The sequence below is a fragment of the Trachypithecus francoisi genome, unplaced genomic scaffold, assembly GCF_009764315.1.
Source record: "Trachypithecus francoisi isolate TF-2019V2 unplaced genomic scaffold, Tfra_2.0 Lachesis_group12, whole genome shotgun sequence".
Taxonomy (NCBI): domain Eukaryota; kingdom Metazoa; phylum Chordata; class Mammalia; order Primates; family Cercopithecidae; genus Trachypithecus; species Trachypithecus francoisi.
Window position 1 is genome coordinate 100,220,702 of NW_022681457.1, and position 19,606 is coordinate 100,240,307.

General features: G+C 45.4%; 1 protein-coding gene across 27 annotated transcripts in view; it reads right to left on the reverse strand.

Annotated features, from left to right (window-relative positions):
• Positions 1-2,914, reverse strand: part of SRRM1 (serine and arginine repetitive matrix 1) — a 30,458-nt gene extending 27,544 nt beyond the window's left edge. For 14 of the 27 annotated variants that reach the window (XM_033227797.1, XM_033227794.1, XM_033227791.1 and 11 more), the window contains exons 1-2: positions 2,677-2,752; positions 1-6 (exon numbers count right to left, since the gene is read on the reverse strand). The exon at positions 1-6 is cut by the window's left edge and continues 84 nt beyond it. Coding sequence is in view for 13 of the 27 variants with exons in the window: in XM_033227773.1 (XP_033083664.1) it covers positions 1-6; positions 2,677-2,697 (27 nt within the window). In the remaining 14 variants the exon portion in view is untranslated. Of the gene's footprint in view, positions 7-2,676 lie in introns of all 27 variants that reach the window. The other 13 variants (XM_033227773.1, XM_033227784.1, XM_033227782.1 and 10 more) reach the window with 1 other exon arrangement.
• Between the last annotated feature and the right edge of the window lie 16,692 nt (positions 2,915-19,606).

Genomic DNA, 19,606 nt, shown 5'->3' on the forward strand with positions numbered 1-19,606 from the left:
TGTTCCCTGCAGGAAGAGAACCACATCTTAATTAAGGGTTCAAGGTTAAATCCTTACTTTTTATCACCGATGACCTTTATAGCCAAAATAGGGTAACCAAGTAAACACAATACAAAACCAGTTTTCATAGCATACCCTTTCCCCAATGCAGCTGACACTTTGAAAACTTGACTGGATTTTTAAAGTATATGTTCATCATAAGTCAAACCTAAAACGGCAATATACAGCATAGAGCCAACAAACACCTCCTCATATCCAATGTTAGATTTGATTTGTATCCTTTCACACTTTTTCCTATGCTAATAGATATGTAGGGCTTTTCTGTTTAAATGAGAACACACTGAAGTATTTGAAATTTCATTCTTTTTTGAAAGCCAGCTGCATGCTTGCCGAACTACTGTGGCAATGCATAGAAACAGGGTGAAAGGAAAAAAGAACACCCCAGAACTGTGTTGTGTTAGTCTTCTGCAACTTTTAGGAACTTGGAATGAGTGAAAAAGATAGGGTTACCTAAATAAATTCAATTTCAGCAAAGAACCTGGAAAAATGAAAGCTTACAAATACTACCTTAGATCATCAAGTGATCACTAATTACTCTTTTCATTTTATCACTCCTACTGGCCCAATTAAACACGGAAATAACTGGCTGTGCCATCTGAAATGTACTGATTGGTTCACTGAGTTGGCCACAGTCCCTTGGAAAGCGATCAAAAAAAATTTTGTTTGAGAAGGTAAAAACTCTGCCACTACTTAGCCGTAAGATCTTAAACCAAGTTACCCAGCCTCTCTGAGGATGTTTCCTTCCCTGCTAAAATAGAGGTATGGAAATCTACTTTGCAGGGTTGCTGTGTACATACCAGAAATAACATATGTAAAGTATCTGGCATGTGGAAGTTCATTGAATGGAAGATGTAACTTCTATCCTAACTGAAATAGTTTATCTGGTTGGCAGGGTACTAGATAATGACCCTAAAAATGTTTTAACTTGGATCTTAAATCCAGTTAACTCTTGTATTTAAGGAATTGTAGGCAGTGTATTAAAAACTCGCCCCTCTCCCAGACCTTTAACAATACCACAAGCAAACTTCATGTTAAAATTTGCTCATCAATCACCTTACTCTTTTATTTATTGGAACTCCTTTCTACAGAAAATATTTGACGAAAGTCGGAACAGACTTTCATTTGTCTCAAAATACTACTTTTTGCACTGCAGAAAATACTGAATATTTACTACAAAATACTCTGATGGAAATTACAAAATGGACAGTTCATAAGCAGTTTGCAAATTCGATACGCTAATCTGAAACTATCACTCCAAAATAAATATCTTACTGTTTGCCTAAGAACAGTTGGTTCTTGGGGGACAATATTCTACCATGCTTGGGGGATAATATTCTACCATGAACAAATGCTTGGGGGATAATATTCTACCATGACGAAAAACTCGTTGGCATATTTAAAGCCAATTAAAGAAGGATTTCAATGTTCAATTCGCAGTGTCCAGAGTTATTTTTACTAAAGTTCTGGCCTTCCCCTCTTCCAATTTTTCCTTTGAAAACACACAAACTGCAAATTACATGCTCTAAAGAGAAGAAAGAGCTAACGTGTATTTCAGAAAACGGAGATATTGGCTTAGACCAACCAGTTTCTATATGGTTTCATTCTGCATTAACAGGTTGCAAGCCCGGAGAGACCAATGGTGCTCAACTCTAGTCCCGTGTCCCTTCTAGATCTTGACCTAGTGCTCATTTCCTACAGGAGGGGAATGTGGGACACACAGGCTCCAGCACGACCCTGATAAAGTGTGGGCCCCGAGAACCAACTACGACGGAGTAACTTCCCCGCCTGCAGGCGATGAGCAGACGACGTTGGCAGAGCCTAGTTAAGAGTCACCGTTAGCCAGCAGACTCCAAGAGTAAAAACACGACGGTGGCGGGTGGTGAGCGATGTGGAGGGCGGGAAGGAGTTGAATCACTCCATAACCTGCCTCCATATCCGCGCATAGTTTTCGTTGCACCCTCTACCCTCACAGAACCTTAAATTCACATTGTCCCAACAAGTTATCTACGTCCCCCTCCCTGAAGGGATATCAAATTGGGCGGGAGCTCCCGCGAACCCTGACCTGGCCCATCCACGAAGGCTTAGGACCTGGAGGGAGAACGTTGGGGAGCGGCGCAGGGGCGCTTTTTCAAAAAAAGCTGCTGAATGCTGCTTCCTGTCCTCCTTCTCCTAAGTTGCTCTCCCAAGACGTACCCCCAAACCATATTCTCCCAGCCCTGCTGCCGCCAGTGACCTCAGGGCTTCCCTTTGGCCTCCCACTCGGGACTTCCTCCTCCGGTTCCGCTAGGCCCCAGGACCCGGCGGCACGCACGGCGCTTGGCCTGCAGGCCCCGCCAGGCAGGCGGGCAGCGAGGTACCATCCCGGCCCATTCCCGCCGCCATTTTCCGGCCACCGTCGCCGCCGCGTAAAGGGGACCATTCCGGAGGAGGAGACTGCGCAGGGGCGCACCGGTCTCCGCCGCAGCGCGGGGGTGGGGGGGTGCGCCGGCACTGGGAGGAATCCTTAGGATCTCTGAAGCCTCCCCTCGTTGGCCACCCTGTCCCAAGCTAAGGGCTCCTACCAGGCCTTACCGAGAAGCCCCTGGCCTCACCCCAGCGCCCGGCGCCTTTACTTACGCGGAAAAATCCCGCGTCCATCTTGCCGCCTCGCTCGGAGATCGCTCCCTATCCCAGGATACACCGCGCCGCCGCGACGGAGGGCGGGACCGGCGGAGGGAAAGCCGAGCGCCGGGACGCAGCGCGCGCCGTTGCACCCGCCCCCTCCGGCCGACACGAAGCCGCGCCTGCTCAGTGCGCCGAGAGCCCGCCACGCGTGCGCACGAGCGCCAGGGGGCGGGCTTCTGTCAGGCCCTAGGCTCCCCGGTAGGCAGTGGAGGAGGCGAACAGGACGACTGCAGCCAATGGGAGCAAAAGGGAGGGCCGTCGAGTCGCCCCGCCCTGCAAATCCTTTTGTGGCGCGTGACCATCCTTGTTCGCGCAATGTGACGTGAGCCATCCTTCGACCCGTAGTGGGAGAGGCTTGGCATCCTGGAGTTCCATGCAGCGATTGAAGAGAAAGGCTGTTACCTCAGAGTGACGCGGGCTAGGCGGCCCGTGTGCCGACGAGAGGCTTGCGCCCTCCCTTTCGTTGTGAAAGTTGTGATTGTGTGGATTTTACGTGTTTACTAGACGAGAGAGGATTGGCTGTAAAGCGGTCGAGCTTGGCAGCAGACATGAAATCTGCCTTGTAGCCCAGCTTGCTCGGCCTTTGGAGGAAGCTGGAAGTGTCCAGTAGATGAGTTTCGGTTTCGGCGGCCCCGTAACCACACCGCGGGGCAGGACGTCCGCGAGAGAGCCGTGGTCCTGGGGCTCTCCCCGGCCCGGGTCTCGGACTCCGAGAAGCACCAGCTTCCTCGCAGCGCCTCGCCTGGCCGCCCTGGTGCCTCTGCTCTGGCTGCGAGGGCCTCGGGTTGGATGTGCACTGCTAGGTTTTCTTATTGTTTTGAAAATTATTTTATCTAATAAAGCAGAGACGGGGATCTCTGTTGCCCAGGTTGGTCTCGAACTCCTGGCCTCCCAAAGTGCAGGGACTTAAGGCCTAGAACCACCGAGCCCGGCCCCACTCTGTCAGCTTTTCCGCAAGCGCTTCTCGCCCTTCTCGCTTCTCTTCCTTGGAGGGAAAACAGGCGTCCCTTTCTCAGAAAGGCCTCCTCCGGCCATCTTTTGTATCGTTCCCGCCCCCATACACACTCACGCGTTCCTTTTCTCTTTTTTTTCCACGGCACTTAGCCCACCTGAAAGTATGTATGTGTTTGCTCTCGTGACGGGAGACACCAAGCTGTGTGCTGGCGACATCCTTGCATTTCCAGCTCAGACTTCTCTCCTGACCGTCCCACGTGCCCAAGCTGAAATCCTGATTCCTTCGCCCTCCACCAAAACCACAAACAAACGACCTGCCCTTGCCAGGCTCTTCCCTGGCTCCCGCAGACCGCAGTGTCTTTCCTTTGGTGTAGGACGCAAGCCTGTGTTACTCTTGACTCCTTTCCTTTACCTCGGCTTTCAAACCATCAAGAAACCCTCCCTGCTGTCATCGTGGTTCCAGGCACCATCGTCTCTTCCCTGAACTACGCTGACCCCCTTACTGGTCTTCCTGCTTCCACCCTTGCCATTCAGCATCTGTTCTAAATGTAGCCAGCAGGGTAGTTATGTTAGAAAACCTTAATCAGACCCTTTTCTCAAAACCCTCCAGCAGCCTCTCATTTCTGTTAGAACAAAAGCCAAAATCCTACCTGATGCACGTTATTTCTTCGTTGATGTAATCTAGAATGCTCTACTTCCAGATACCTTTTTTTTTTGAGACCGAGTCTCGCTTTGTCGCCCAGGCTGAAGTTCAGTGGCGCGATCTCGACTCACTACAACCTCTGCCTCCCAGGTTCAAGAGATTCTCCTATTTCAGCCTCCCTAGTAGCTGTGTCTATCTGTGCGCGTGCCACCACGCCCAGCTAATTATTGTATTTTTAGTAGAGGTGGGGTTTCTCCATGTTGACCAGGCTGCTCTCGAACTCCTGATCTTCAGTAATCCTTCCACCTTGGCCTCCCAAACTGCTGGGATTACAGGCGTGAACCACCGTGCTGACCTACTCCCGGATATCTACTGGGCAAACTTAAAAGTCCTCCCCACAGCACACCACCCCCCCCACCCCCCCACCCCCGCAGATGGGGTCTTGCTGTGTCTGCCCTGGCTGGAGTGCAGTGGCAGGATCTCGGCTCACTGCAACCTCCGCCTCTCGGGTTCAAGGAATTCTCCTGCCTCAGTCTCCCGGGTTGAGAGCTGGGATTACAGACGCCCGCCACCAAGTCTGGCTACTTTTTTTATTTTTAGTAGAGATGGCGTTTCACCATGTTAGCCAGGCTGGTCTCAAACTCCTGACCTCGTGATCTGCCTGCCTTGGCCTCCCAAAGTGCTGGGATTATAGGCGTGAGCCACCGTGCCCGCCTGGGCAAACTTAAAGTTTTACTCGATTGTCACTCACTGAGGCCTAACCTGACTTCCTTGCTGGAAGTTGCTCGGATATCCTCTCTACATCCTGATGCCCTTTACTATTTTTTTTTCATAGCTTTTATCACCTTATAATGTGCATTCACCCAGGCTGGAGTGCAGTCACGTGATCTCGGCTCACTGCAGCCTCTGCCTCCTGGGCTTAAGCCATCCTCCCACCTCAGCCTCAGGAGTAGCTGGGACTACAGGCCCGCACCACCATGCCCAGCTAATTTTTGTATTTTTTGTAGAGATGGGGTTTTGCCATGTTGCCCAGGCTAGTCTCAAATTCATGAGCTCAAGCGATACCTGACTTGGCCTCCCAAAGTGCTGGGATTACAGGTGTGAGCCACTGCGCCCAGCTGTTTAACCGGTTTTTAATGTTTATTGTCTGTTCCCCACACTAGAATGTAAGTGCCCTAAAGTCAGGGCTTACTGTTTTGTTCATTCATGTGTCACTAGAAAAGTGACACATGGCATGGGTGCAGTAAACATTTGTTCAGTGAATGAAGGCTTTGTCAGACCGCCAAAGACAGGGAAGTGACAGGCCTCCACGGAACAACCACTTGACCAGATGGGAACTATGAAATCACAACATTCCACATCTCCCTGACTATTCTCTATGGTTCTGATTAGTCATTCTGTTTTAGGCTTCCTTCACTGTCTCTGTCTGTTTGCTGTCAATTCTATAAATGTTGGTTTTTCTGGTAGTTCTGTCATTGGCTATCTTTTCCCTCAACAAAGGTGCCCTCTCTGACCTCTCTTGGTTTTGATTACCTTTCATATTTCAAACCTGTGTATCTCAGGCACAGGTCTGCTCAAGACATATATTTTCAACTTCCTGCTCACCTATTCACTTGGATGTCCCATAGGCACCTCAAACTCAACATGCCCTAAACTGAATTCATCTTCATCCACTTGCCTTCAACCTTATGGTTTCCCATTCTCAATGAATGAGCCCACCTTTCTTTCTATCATGATTCTCTCTTCCTCACACTCTAAAACCAACTCTTGCTTTTTCACCTCTCTTAATAGCTTATGCCTCCCTCGCCTCATCCCACACTCCTAAATTGCAGCCACAATAAACTACAGATGCTTGTCTGATTATGAACAGATTTAGGTTTCAAATGGCAATTTCTTAATCTATATATTGGTAAGCCTAAAATGACTAAGAGATGATTCATATGGCACCTCTTCATCAAGCCTTTTCTGAACAACCTTCCAAAAAGGACACCCTCAATCCCCTCACTCTGTCCTACCTTTATTTTTTCCTTCTTTCTTTTCTTTTGGAGATAGGGTCACTCTATAACCCAGGCTGGAGTGTGGTGATGCAATCACAGGTCATTGCAGCCTCCTTGATTTCCCCAGCTCAAGCAATCTTTGTACTTCAGCACCCCGAGTAGCTGGGACTACAGCTATGTGCCACCACACTCAGCTAATTTTTTAATTATATTTTAGAGACAGGGGCTTTACTGTGTTGCCCAGGCTGGTTGTGACGTCCTGGGCTCAAGTGATCCTCCCACCTCAGCCTCCCAAAGTGCTGGGAGTCATGAGCCACCATGACTGGCCTTTTCTTTTCTTTTCTTTTCTTTTCTTTCTCTCTTTCTCTCTTTCCTCTCTTTCCTCTCTTTCCTTTCCTTTTGAGACAGGATCTCGCTGTGTCATCCAGGCTGGAGTGCATTGGTGTGATCTTGGCTCATTGGTGTGATATCACTGCAGCTTCCACTTTCTGGGCTCAAGCAATGCAGCCACCTCAACTTTCCAAATAGCTGGGACTACAGGCTCACACCACCATGCCTGGTTAATTTTTGTATTTTTTTCTTTTCTTGTTGATATGAGGTTTCACCGTGTTGCCCAGGCTGGTCTCGAAATCCTGAGCTCAAGCAATCTGCCTGCCTCATCCTCCCAAAATGCTAGGATTACAAGCATGCACCACTGTGCCCAGTCCCTTTTTTTTTTTTTTTTTGAGACAGAGTCTTGCCATCTCCCAGGCTGGAGTGCAGTGGCATGATCTCGGCTCACTGCAACCTCCGCCTCCCAGGTTCAAGCGATTCTCCTACCTCATAGCCTCCCTGGTAGCTGGGACTATAGGCGTGCGCCACCATGCCTGGCTAATTTTTTGTATTTTTAGTAGAGACAAGGTTTCACCGTGTTAGCCAAGATAGTTTTGGTCTCCTGACCTCGTGATCTACCTGCCTCAGTCTCTCAAAAAATGCTGGGATTACAGGCATGAGCCACCATGCCCAGCCCCTTATTTTTTTTTTTTTAATAACACTTAACATTACCTGAGATTGTTATCTATTTTGTTTATATGTTTACTATCTTCTTCCCTTTTTTTTTTTTTTTTAATAAAAAAGCTGTATGAGGGTGTGGATTTGCCCATCCTTGGAGCTCAATAAACATTTGTTGAAATGAGTATATGAATGAGAGTCTAAGGCTGGGCATCATGGTTCATGCCTGTAATCCCAGGACTTTGGGAGGCCAAGGCAGGAGGATTGCTCCAGGCCAAGGGTTTGAGACCAGCCTGGACAATAGAATGAGATACCCCCAACCCCACTGCCCTACTTCTATTTTTATTTATTTATTTATTTATTTATATTTTTATTTTTATTTTTATTTTTTTGAGACGGAGTATTTTTAAAAAAGAGTCTAAGGCTCGGTTTCCAAAGGCATTTCTTCCAATGAATGTCTGTTGGTTAAAATGTTACAACTGCTGATTCTATCAGTAAGAGTCTATACTGGAAAATCGTCTAAGGCCGATGAGCTGCCTCCCTGATGATCCCTGCAGATGCAGTGGATAACTACTTGGCAGTGAAAGTTTTTGCAGACACCACTTGTTGCTCACTTTGATGCTGGGCAGATCAGAATAGGTCTTGGCTGGGCACGGTGGCTCGCGCCTATGATCCCAGCACTTTGGGAGGCTGAGGCAGTTGGATCACTTGAGGTCAGGAGTTCAAGACCAGGCTGGTCAACATGGTGAAACCCCATTTGTACTAAAAAATACAAAAAGTAGTCAGGCATTGGTGGCACACGTCTGTAATCCCAGCTACTTGGGAGGCTAAGGTGGGAGAATCTTTTGAGCCTCGAAGTAGGAGATTATGGTGAGCCAAGATCACGACACTGTAGTCCAGTCTAGGCGACAGATTGAGACCCTGTCTCAAAAAACAAAAACAAAAAACAAACAAAAAACCAAAATAGGTCGTAGTGCCGAGAAGCCACTTCTAGTGAACCCACCAGTGGCTCTTTTGCTGGGTCTGGTCTTTGAATCCTCAAACTCTGAGCCTCAGAAAGCTAATAGGCATCCAACCTTGGTGCCTGTCCTCGAGGCACAGGCTCAGATCGTTCCATTTCATCAACAGCTTTTCCTCATTGCTTGGTGATTGATGTTGATGTTTAGGAGTTTCACTTGTTGCTTGTTCCCTGTGTTCTTCGGAATCCCTCCTACCGAACATTTATTCCATAGGCCGGGGTGGGTTTTGTAATTTTCTTGTTTTTCTTATCATCTTCACTTTTGTTTCCACTGTTTGCCTCTTCCTTCCAACTCTGCTTTTGTGTTTCCTGGATACAACAGGATTAACAGTCTTCCTAAAATACGTCAAAAGTGTATAAAAAGGTATAAGCATAAATTTATCAAGCAAGCTATGGAATCAAACCAATAGCTGAGATGAAAATGACTGAAGAATAGAAACAGATGCATTTGCTCCAGGAGATATTTTTGAGCACATTAGTAAGTATATTATCTATTGCCACATAACAAATTACTCCCCAAATTTAGCAACTTAGAACAATAAACATTTGTTATCTCTCGTTGCTGTGCATCAGGAATCTGGGGAGGCTTAGTTAGGTGATACTGGCTCAGGGTTTCTCAAGAGGTTATAGTCAAGGCTACAGTCAACTGGGGCTGGAAAATATATTTCCAAGAAGACTCACTCATATAGCTATTGGCTAGAGGCCTCAGTTCCATCCCACAATGATAGGGCTTCTTTGGTTTCCTCATGACATGGCAGCAAATGATCCAAAAGAGAACAAGACAGAAGCCACAATGTCTTTTGTAACATAACCTCAGAAGTCATGCACAATAGTTTTCATAATATCCTATTGGTTACACAGGTTACCCCCATTAAGTGTTGGAAGGGACTACAGAAGGAACATCAATATTATGTCCTTCTGTAGCAGGGGGAGGGTCATTGGGGGTCATCTTGGAGGCTGGCTACCACAGTAAGTGTGTAAGTTGAAACTATTTAAGTGTAGCAGCTTGTATACTTCCAGATCTAAAATGGATGTATTCTTTCTGTCTTTCTCCCCTCAGATCTTTGCACATATTCTGTTCCCTTGGTCTGAAACCACTGTTCCTTCCCAGCTCTTTCTTTGCCCTCCCCACTTTGACTTTCTACCTTTTAACCCTTTAACTGACCAGCTCTGATTCTTCCTTTAGGATTTAGTTTAGACATGACCTCTTCCAGGAAGCATTTCTGCTTAGTAGGGCTCAGTATTTATCATCTGATTATCTTTTAGGGGGTTGCTGAGTCTCCCAAAAGTCCTGGGTCTAGACCTTCCAAAACAGGATTCAATTTTTCACCTATGGTCTCATAGCATATTTTCCACTGTATTCTAATCATATATATATATATACACACACATACATACACACACACACACTTTACTCTGTTCTGTATGTAAGAGGAATTGTTTGGAGACAAGGACTTTGTCTCTCTCCTCTCTTTTTTCTCAGTACCCAAACCAGAATTTGGCAAATAATATGCTCTAAGTAGACGTGCAACAAAAATACATCTTGGTCAAATACAGAATGGTTGAGCATTTAAAATGGTATTCTGCCAAAGCTGAAGATTTACATCATACAATAAACTTTTGAGATAAAAGAGTAAACTTTTTTTTTTTTGAGACACAGTTTCACTCTTGTTGCCCAGGCTGGAGTGCAATATTGATGCTGTATGATTTCCGAATTTCTCTTGGTCTTCTGTATATTTATTCCATTGTCAATAATTGCATGACACTTTTATTTATTGCTTCTCCATTCTATAAATAATCAGATTCACTGAGGTTAGCTATATGAAGGCCAGAAGTCTCTTAGCAATTAAGGGAAATAAAAACTTAGTTGAATTTATCATTAATATATAAAGCTGCCAAACTATAAGATTTCTAGTTGGGTTTGCATATGCAGATATCAAATAGATGAGACATGGGAGTAGCAATCTGGGATTTCCTGAATCTCACAGTTTTCTAGTCTGATAACAAGAGTCACTAGATGGCGTTCTACCCTCTCAGTATAATGTGCCTCTAATCAGGCAGGACTTGTTACAAGACTAAGTCAACTATCACAAGAGCATGTGGTTTGATTGGTTGTTTTTTACTGAGCCCTTCCTATATGCTTAGCATGGTGTTCTTAGATAGTAAGGGGCACAAAGGAAGTGTAAGTTAGTCCTTGGAGAGTTCATAATATTACCAGAATAACAGCAACAGGCATTAGAGAAAAACATAACATCTTTGCTTGTCATACCATAGAAAAACCTCCACAGATGTTATATTCAAGTATTATGTTTGCTTTTTTTTTTTTTTTCTTTAGAGACAGAGTCTCACTCTGTCACCCAGGCTGGAGTGTAGTGTTACGATATCGGCTCACTGTAACCTCTGCCTCCCAGGTTCAAGTGATTCTCCTGCCACAGCCTCTCGAGCAGCTGGGATTACAGGTATGCGCCATTACACCGGGCTAATTTTTGTATTTTTATTACAGATGGGGTTTCACCATGTTGGCCAGGCTGGTCTTGAACTCCTGACCTCAAGTGATCTTCCCGTCTCAGCCTCCCAAAGTGCTAGGATTACAGACATAAGCCACCGTGCCTGGCTGCATTTTTTTTCTTTTCTTTTCTTTTCTTTTCTTTTTTTAGATGGAGTCTCACTGTCGCCCAGGCTGGAGTGCAGTGGCACGATCTCGGCTCACTGCAACCTCTGGCTCCCGAATTCAAGCAATTCTCCGACTTCAGCCTCCTAAGTAGTTGGGATTACAGGCATGTGCCACCACATTTAGCTAATTTTTGTATTTTTAGTAGAGACAGAGTTTTACCATGTTTGCCAGGCTCATCTCAAACTTTTGACCTTAAGTGGTCTGCCCGCCTCAGCCTCCCAAAGTGCTGAGATTACAGGCATGAACCACCATGCCGGGCCATGTTTGCATATATATATATATATTTAGATGGAGTCTTGCTCTGTCGCCAGGCTGGAGTGCAGTGGCACGATCTTGGGTCACTGCCACCTCTGCCTCCCAGGTTCAAGCAGTTCTCCTGCCTCAGCCTCCCAAGTAGCTGGGACTACAGGCACACACCACCACACCCAGCTAATGTTTGTATTTTTACTAGAGATGGGGTTTCACCATGTTGGCCAGGATGGTCTCGATCTCTTGACCTCGTGATCTGCCCGCCTCAGCCTCCCAAAGTGCTGGATTACAGGTGTGAGCCACCGTGCCCAGCCCATGTTTGCATATTTTTAAAACAAGGGCTGGAAGAATAAGAGCAGTATCCATCAGATGGGAAATGAAGAGCCATGGTTGGAATTCCCTGTACCAGTCTATGTTCTCTGTGTATTTAGATGGCAGTACTTTTCTTTTATATGGGATTTCATAATTACCATTTTGGAGGGGTCATATTATGTCATATTATGTCATATTATGTTAATGCTTTAAACACTTTAGCTAATTCAATCTTCACAATAATACCTAGTAGATTGTTACAGGCTGAATTGTCTCCCCCTCCCAACCCCTGGCCAAAGTGTCTCCCCCTCTCAACCCCTGCCCTGCCCCTTCACCATCTCCAAATTCATATTGAGGTCCTAACCTCCAATACCTTGGAATGTGACTGTATTTGGAGATAGGGTGCCTAAAAAGGTAATTAAGTTAGAATGAGACCATTAGGTGGGTCCTTATCCAATATAACTAGTGTCCTCATAAGAAGGGGAAATTGGCTGGGCACAGTGACTCATGCCTGTAATCCCAGCACTTTGGGAGGCTGAGGTGGGCGGGTCACTTGAGGTCAGGAGTTCTAGCCCAGCCTGGCCAACATGGTGAAACCCTGTCTCTACTAAAAACACAAAAATCAGCTGGGCGTGGTGGCAGGCACCTGTCGTCCCAGCTACTTGGGAGGCTGCGGCAGGAGAATTGTTGAACCCAGGAGGCGGAGGTTGCAGTGAGCCAAGATCGTGCCACTGCACTCCAGCCTGGGTGGCAGAGCGAGACCTTGTCTCAAAAATAAATAATTAATTAATTAATTTTAAAAAATAAGAAGAGGAAATTAAGATACAGACACACAGACAGAGGGAAGACCAAGTGAAGACAGGGAGCAGATGGCCACCTATAAGCCAACTCCTTGGCTTAGAAGAAAACAACCTTAGAGGCTTCAGAAGAAAACAACCCTGCTGACATTTGATCTTGGACTTCCAGCCTCCAGAACAGTGATAAAATGCACTTCTGTTGCTTAAGCCACCCAGTGTGTGGTACTTTGTTATGGCAGCCCTAGCGAACAAATACATAGGTGTTATTCCTATTTTACAGATGAGTACAATGAGGCGTGAGAAAAAGTGAGTTGTGTAAAATCACACAGGCAACATACAACAGAACTTACTTTCAGGGTTTGGTCCATCTGCTTAGGATTGAGACCACATTACCAGTTGCTTGACATTCGTGTAGGTGTTAAAGCAAATGGCTAGAGGAGGGAATGTATACAGATCTTATCTTCCTGATGAATGAGCAAACAAGCCTTTTTTCATCTGGCCAGTGATGGCCTCCCAGTTTGTTCCCAAACCCACAACGTGAGAGGAAGGGAAAGCCAGTGAGGCCTGTGCCAATTTTCTTCACCTTCAGGCCCAGGAACACTTGGACAGCAGTGGCCATAGTAGTCAGTGATTAAAAATCGTCCTTGAATTCATTTAAAAATAATCAACAGCTCTTGTTGCTCTAAGTGGCCTTTTTTCTCTTTACCTCCCACACCCAAATTCCCTAGCTAGGTAGGGTCCTTAACACATTGTCTTGTAAATCTAGGGCTGGCTAGAGACCAAATATAGCTAGAGACCATTCGGCATATAGGAATTTGGAACAAGACTTCTCTTTTGGCCCTGGGGAATTGTAGTCCAGTTACCCATGGGTAAAAGATAAAGACCCTTGGGCTGGATAGGTATGAAGATGAAGTCCATGAGTCCATGAATTATTGAAGTCCAAGTTCTAGCCCATGAACTTACATTGCAGGTTGCTTACATTGCAGGGAGGGTCATCACCCCTTATCAAGTGGACAAATTGTGGCTATTTGCTTATGTGTCAAACCTCCAACCAGATAAGTGGGGGTGGTAGAACAAGGATGTGCAGCAGTCATATCTATAATCAACATATTCACTAATATGCATATAGCCAATATGCATTTAGCAAGGATGTGAACAGCACCACCCCTATGGAAACTATTCACAGAAAGGAAGCTCCCAACTACAGAATATAAGAAGGCTGAGCTTTCATAGCTCCATAACACTGGCTTCCACAACAGGAATGCCTGTTATTCTTCCATTCTGCTGTCTCAGGCAGCAGCTGGAAAGAGAGTGAGGAGCTTCTATACATACAAGGCAACTAAAGGACCATCGCAGACACTCACCTAGAGGTTAAGATACTGTGGCCTTGGCTGGGCTCATTGGCTCATATCTGTAATCCCAGCACTTTTGGAGGCCAAGATGGATGGCTCACTTGAACCCAGGAGTTTGAGACCAGCCTGGACAACATGGCGAAACCCTGGCTCTACAAAAAATAAAAGATTAGTTGAGTGTGGTGGCATGTGCCTATATTCCCAGCTACTCTGGAGGCTGGAGGACCACTTAAGCCCAGGAGTTAGAAGCTGCAGTGAGCAGGGAGCTATGATTCTACCACTGAACTCCAGCCTGGGTTTTTTTGTTTTTGTTTTTGTTTTTTTTAATTAAAAAAAAAAGCTGTTTTAGTGGAAGCTCAAGAGATGGGTTAATGGATGAAGGAGAAAAATCTGTATAATGCTCTGAGAGGCTGGAAGTTAATCTATATAATAAAGAGAAAGAGTGTTGGCCGGGCATGGTAGCTTACACCTGTAATCCCAGCACTTTGGGAAGTCGAGGCGGGCGGATCACATGAGGCCAGGAGTTTGAGACCAGCCTGAGCAATACAGCGAGACCCCATCTCTACTAAAAATACAAAAATTAGCTGGCACGGTGGCACATGCCTGTAATCCCAGCTACTTAGGAGGCTGAGGCACAAGAATTGCTTGAACCTGGGAGGGAGAGGTTGCAGTGAGTGGCCATTGTGCCACTGTACTCCATTCTGGATGACAGAGTGAAACCCTGTCTCAAAAAGAAAAAAAAAAGAGGGTTAAAAAGGGAAGAGATTGTTGGGAGAGAAAGAGGCAACAGAGCAGCTACAGGCATCAGGGAACTGAACAGAAGTAGAAAGGATTATTAACTGGATCCCCTTTGCTGGTTTTTGAAAAATATGATTGGATTTTTGGATTTTTCTTTTTTTTCACTATTTTTGACTACTGGACTTTTTTTTATTTGAATGTGTGATACTAACATCTGGGCCATAAATGACCCAAGATTTATTCAGATTATCCAGATACTTAAAACAGAGAAAAATGACTCTTCACCTGTTATTATCAGTATTAGTTTTAGAGACAGGCTCTTGCTCTGTCACCCAAGCTGGAGTGCAATGGCACAACTATAACTCAAACTCCTGGGCTCAAGCGATTCTCCTGCCTCAGCCTCCCGAGTAGCTGGGACTACAGGCATGAGCCAAATGTGCCAACATGCCTGGCTAATTTTTTTTTTCTTTTTGTAGCGAGGAGAAGGTCTTGCTATGTTGATCAGGCTGATCTCAAACTCCTGGCCTTGAGCAATCCTTCCACCCATCTACATCTCCCAAAGTGTAGGGATTATAGGCGTGAGCCACCACGCCCAGCTGCAATATGGTTTTGGTGGTGATAGTCAGGAGGTTCAGACATCAAGCTTGCCATAAAACTCAAGTTTACTTCTCCTTGATTATAAACCCTTCTCACACCAGCGTGATTCCAGTTCACCTGAAACTCTAAGAATATTCTGCTACCTTTGTAGATGGTCCTCTGTGATTGCTGTCGTTAGTTACTGAAGGCTTTCTTATAAATTTTATTCTTGTGACTGACACTTGTTAATCCAGCCATATACCAGAGGTTTGTCATAAACCCCTGGCCTATGAGGCCATCTCCCTGGACAAGAGAAGTGTTTTCTGCTCTAAGCCACAAAAACTGGGTAGGAAAGGAGAGTAGAGTCATGTTTAGACCTCTTGGGTTATGATGAAAATTGCTTAAGAAAATTCGATTTTAGACAATTTAGTTATGGGCATGTGTCAAAGTTTTGTTACAATCATGTTACAAGGGAAAAAGATTTTAGTAAGCCAATTAATAAATTTGCTCTCTTAAAGAAAAAGAAAATGAGTACATAATCATTGCTAGAAGAGATAAAGAAAGAAAAAAGGATTGGTTCAAGATTACTAGGCTCTTAACAGAATACTCACAGGTAGCCAGCCTTTCAGAAAAAAGTCAGTTAGATATAATTTTTTTTGTTTTGTTTTGTTTTCTTTTTTCTTTTTTTTTTTTTTTTGAGACAGAGTCTCACTCTGTCACCCAGGCCAGGGTGCAGTGACGTGATCTTAGCTCACTACAACCTCTGCCTCCCAGGTTCAAGAGAGTCTCCTGCCTCAGCCTGTTGAGTAGCTGGGACTACAGACATGCATGCACCACCACGCCTGGCTAATTTTTTTGTATTTTTAGTGGCGGTGGGGTTTTACCATGTTGCCCAGGCTGGTCTCGAACTCCTGGCCTCAAATGACCCACCCACCTCAGCCTCCCAAAGTGCTGGGATTACAGGCATGAGCCCCATGCCTGGCACCCAGAATAAGTCTTAATCATAGTTCATCAGAAAATAATGTAAACATTTTCTCAAGAATTGTATTTTCTTTTTCTAGAGAAAAACTGGGAATTATATCCCACAAAAACATTTTGCCTCAGATCAGGTTTAGGACAATTTCTCTTTTACCAAGATTAAATGAGTTTATATTTGTAAAATGTTTATCATAGTGCTTGGTACATATACTGTAGAAGTGTTTCAGAAAGGGAGAGAAAGAGAGAGAGGGACGAAAAGGTACATACATGGTCGGGCACGGTGGCTCACACCTGTAATCCCAGCACTTTGGGAGGCCAAGATGGGCGGATCACTTGAGGTCAGGAGTTTGAGACCAGCCTGCCCAAAGTGGTGAAACCCCATCTCTACTAAAAATATAAAAACTAGCTGGGTGTAGTGGTGCATGCCTGTAGTCCTAGCTACTTGGGAGGCTGGGGCAGGAGAATTGCTTAAACCCAGGAGGCGGAGGTTGCAGTGAGCCAAGAATGTGCCACTGCACTCCAGCCTGGGTAACAGTGCAAGACTTAGTCTAAAAAAAAAAAAGAAGAGAAAAGGTATACACAAGAATGCTATAGAAGTGTTTATGGGAGAAAAGAAGGGAAGAAAGAAAGAGAAAGTTCTTAGAGGTCACATTGCTCTCCTAGTTCTTGTTAACAAAAACTATTCAAAATTTGGGAATAGAGAAAAATAAATTATTGCATGTCCTTTCAGTGCTTAGGGCCATTGCCTAGCAAGCTCACTCAGGGATTATCCAATTCTTTAGAGGAATGTATTTTTATTTCAGTTACCATTTACCATTGATTTATTTACATTGAGATATTCTGTAAGGGTAGATTTTAACTTGTAGGAAATTGAGAGCAATGCAAATAATTGTTGTCCAATAAGAATGGAAATAAATTTTGTTTGATAGAAAATTAACCTCAAAGTTTTTTTATTTTATTATTTTATTTTATTTTTTGCCTTTTGGACATTAGCCAGTTTTTTATTTTTTATGCTTTTCTTGATTTTCAGTCTTTTATTCTCTCCATTGGGATGATGTTTATTGATCTGTTTTTAAATTCACTGATTATTTCCTTGGTTGTATTCAACCTGATGTTAATCACATTCAAAATCACATTTTTTTTTTTTTTTTAATTTGAAATAGGGTCTTGCTTTGTCACCCAGGCTGGAGTGCAGTGGCTCCATCATGGCTCACTGCACCCTCGACCTCCTGGGGTCAACCAGTTCTCCTGCCTCAGCCTCCCAAGTAGCTGGGCCCATGGGCACATGCCAACACACTTGGCTAATTTTTATATTTTCTGTAGAGATGAGGTCTCACTATGTTGCCAGGTCTGGTCTCAAACGCCTGGGCTTAAGTGATTCTCCCACCTCAGCCTCCCAAAGTGTTGGGATTATAGGTGTGAGCCACTGTGCCTGACCAACAAAGTATTTTGTGGCTGCGCACAGTGGCTCATGCCTGTAATCCCAGCGCTTTGGGAGGCTGAGATGGGAAGGTTGCTTGAGCTCAGAAGTTTGAGACCAGCCTGAGCAACATAGCGAGATCCCATCTCTACAAAAAATACAAAAATTTGTTGGGTTTGGTTTTGCATCCCTTGTACTCCCAGCTATTCAAGATGCTGAGGCAGGAGGATCACTTGAACTGTGAGGTGAAGGTTTCAGTGAGCCAAGATCTCAGGACTGTATTCCAGCCTAGGCGCTAGATGGAGACCCTGTCTAAAAAAAAAAAGGGCTGGACACGGTGGCCCACGCCTGTAATCCCAGCACTTTGGGAGGCCGAGGTGGGCGGGCCATGAGGTCAGGAGATCGAGACCATCCTGGCTAACACGGTGAAAACCCATCTCTACTAAAAATACAAAAAATTATCTGGGCGTTGTGGCGAGTGCCTGTAGTCCCAGCTACTTGGGAGGCTGGGGCAGGAGAATGGCGCAAACCAGAGGGGCGGAGCTTGTAGTGAGCTGAGATCGTGCCACTGCACTCCAGCCTGGGTGACAGCGAGACTCCGTCTCAAAAAAAAAAAAAAAATTAGCTGGACATGGTGGCGGGCACCTGTAGTCCCAGCTACTCAGGAGGCTGACAATGTCTGGGCCATTTGTAGGTCTCTTTCTATTGATTGATCTTTTGCTTTGTCATAGGTCACAGTTCCCTGCTTGGTTGAACATCAGATAATTTCATTATACACTTGACATTATGGATAATGTGTTGTAGAGACTGGCTCCTGTTATTTTCCTCTGAAGAATGTTTTTATTTTATTTTTATTTGGTAGAGAAGAGGTCTCACTGATCAGGCGCAGTGGCTCATGCCTGTAATCCCAGCACTTTGGGAGGCTGAGGCGGATGGATCACCTAGGTCAGGAGTTCAAGACCAGCCTGGCCAGCATGGAGAAACCCCATCTCTATGAAAAATACAAAATTATCTGGGCGTGGTGGCATATGCCTGTAATCCCAGCTACTTGGGAGGCTGAGGCATGAGAATCGCTTGAACTCTGGAGGCGGAGGTTGCAGTGAGCCAAGATCACACCACTGGACTCCAGCCTGGGCAAGACAGCAAGACTCCATCTCAAAAAAAAAAAAAAATTGGCCAGGTAATCCCAGCACTTTGGGAGTCCGAGGTGGGTGGATCATAAGGTCAGGATTTCAAGATCAGCCTGGCCAAGATGGTGAAACCCCATCTCTACTAAAAAAATTAAAAAAAAAAAATTAGCCTGGTGCGGTGGTGGGCGCTTGTAATCCCAGCTATTTGGGAGGCTGTGGCAGAGAATTGCTTGAACCTGTGAGGCGGAGGTTGCAGTGAGTGGAGATCGCACCACTGCACTCCAGCCTGGGTGACAGAGCAAGACTAAATCTCAAAAAAAATAAGAAGGGGTCCTTACTATGTTGCCCAGACTGTTGTTGAACTCCTGGGCTCAAGCAATCCTCCCACTTTGGTCTCCTAAAGTGCTGGGATAAAAGATGTGAGGCACCGCACTTGGATGTCTAAAGAATGTAGAGTTTTATTCTAGCAGGCAGTTAAATTACTGACAGATCATCTCACCTTGTGGAGGCTTGGTTTTATGCTTTGTTCGGGTAGGCATGTCAGTAATCGGAGTCTCAGAAGGAAAGGATAGAAATAAGAGGGCAAGGTCGGGTAGGCGGGTGTGGTGGCTCATGCCTATAATCCCAGCACTTTGGGAGGCTGAGGCAGGTGGAACACGAGATCAGGAGTTCAAGACCAGCCTGGCCAAGATGATGAAACTCTGTCTTTACTAAAAATACAAAAATTAGCTGGGCTTGGTGGCGGATGCTGTAATCTCAGCTACTCAGGAGGCTGAGGCAGAGAATTGCTTGAACCCAGGAGGCGGAGGCTGTAGTGAGCCGAGATTTCGCCCTGCACTCCACCCTGGGTGACAGAGCGAGATTTGTCTCAAAAAAAAAAAAAAAAAGGCCGAGCATGGTGGCTTACGCCTATAATCCCAGCACTTTGGGAGGCCAAGACGGGCAGATCACCTGAGGTCAGGAGTTCGAGACCAGTCTGACCAACATGGAGAAACTCCATCTCTACTAAAAATGCAAATTTAGCTGGGCATGCAGTACATGCCTGTAATCCCAG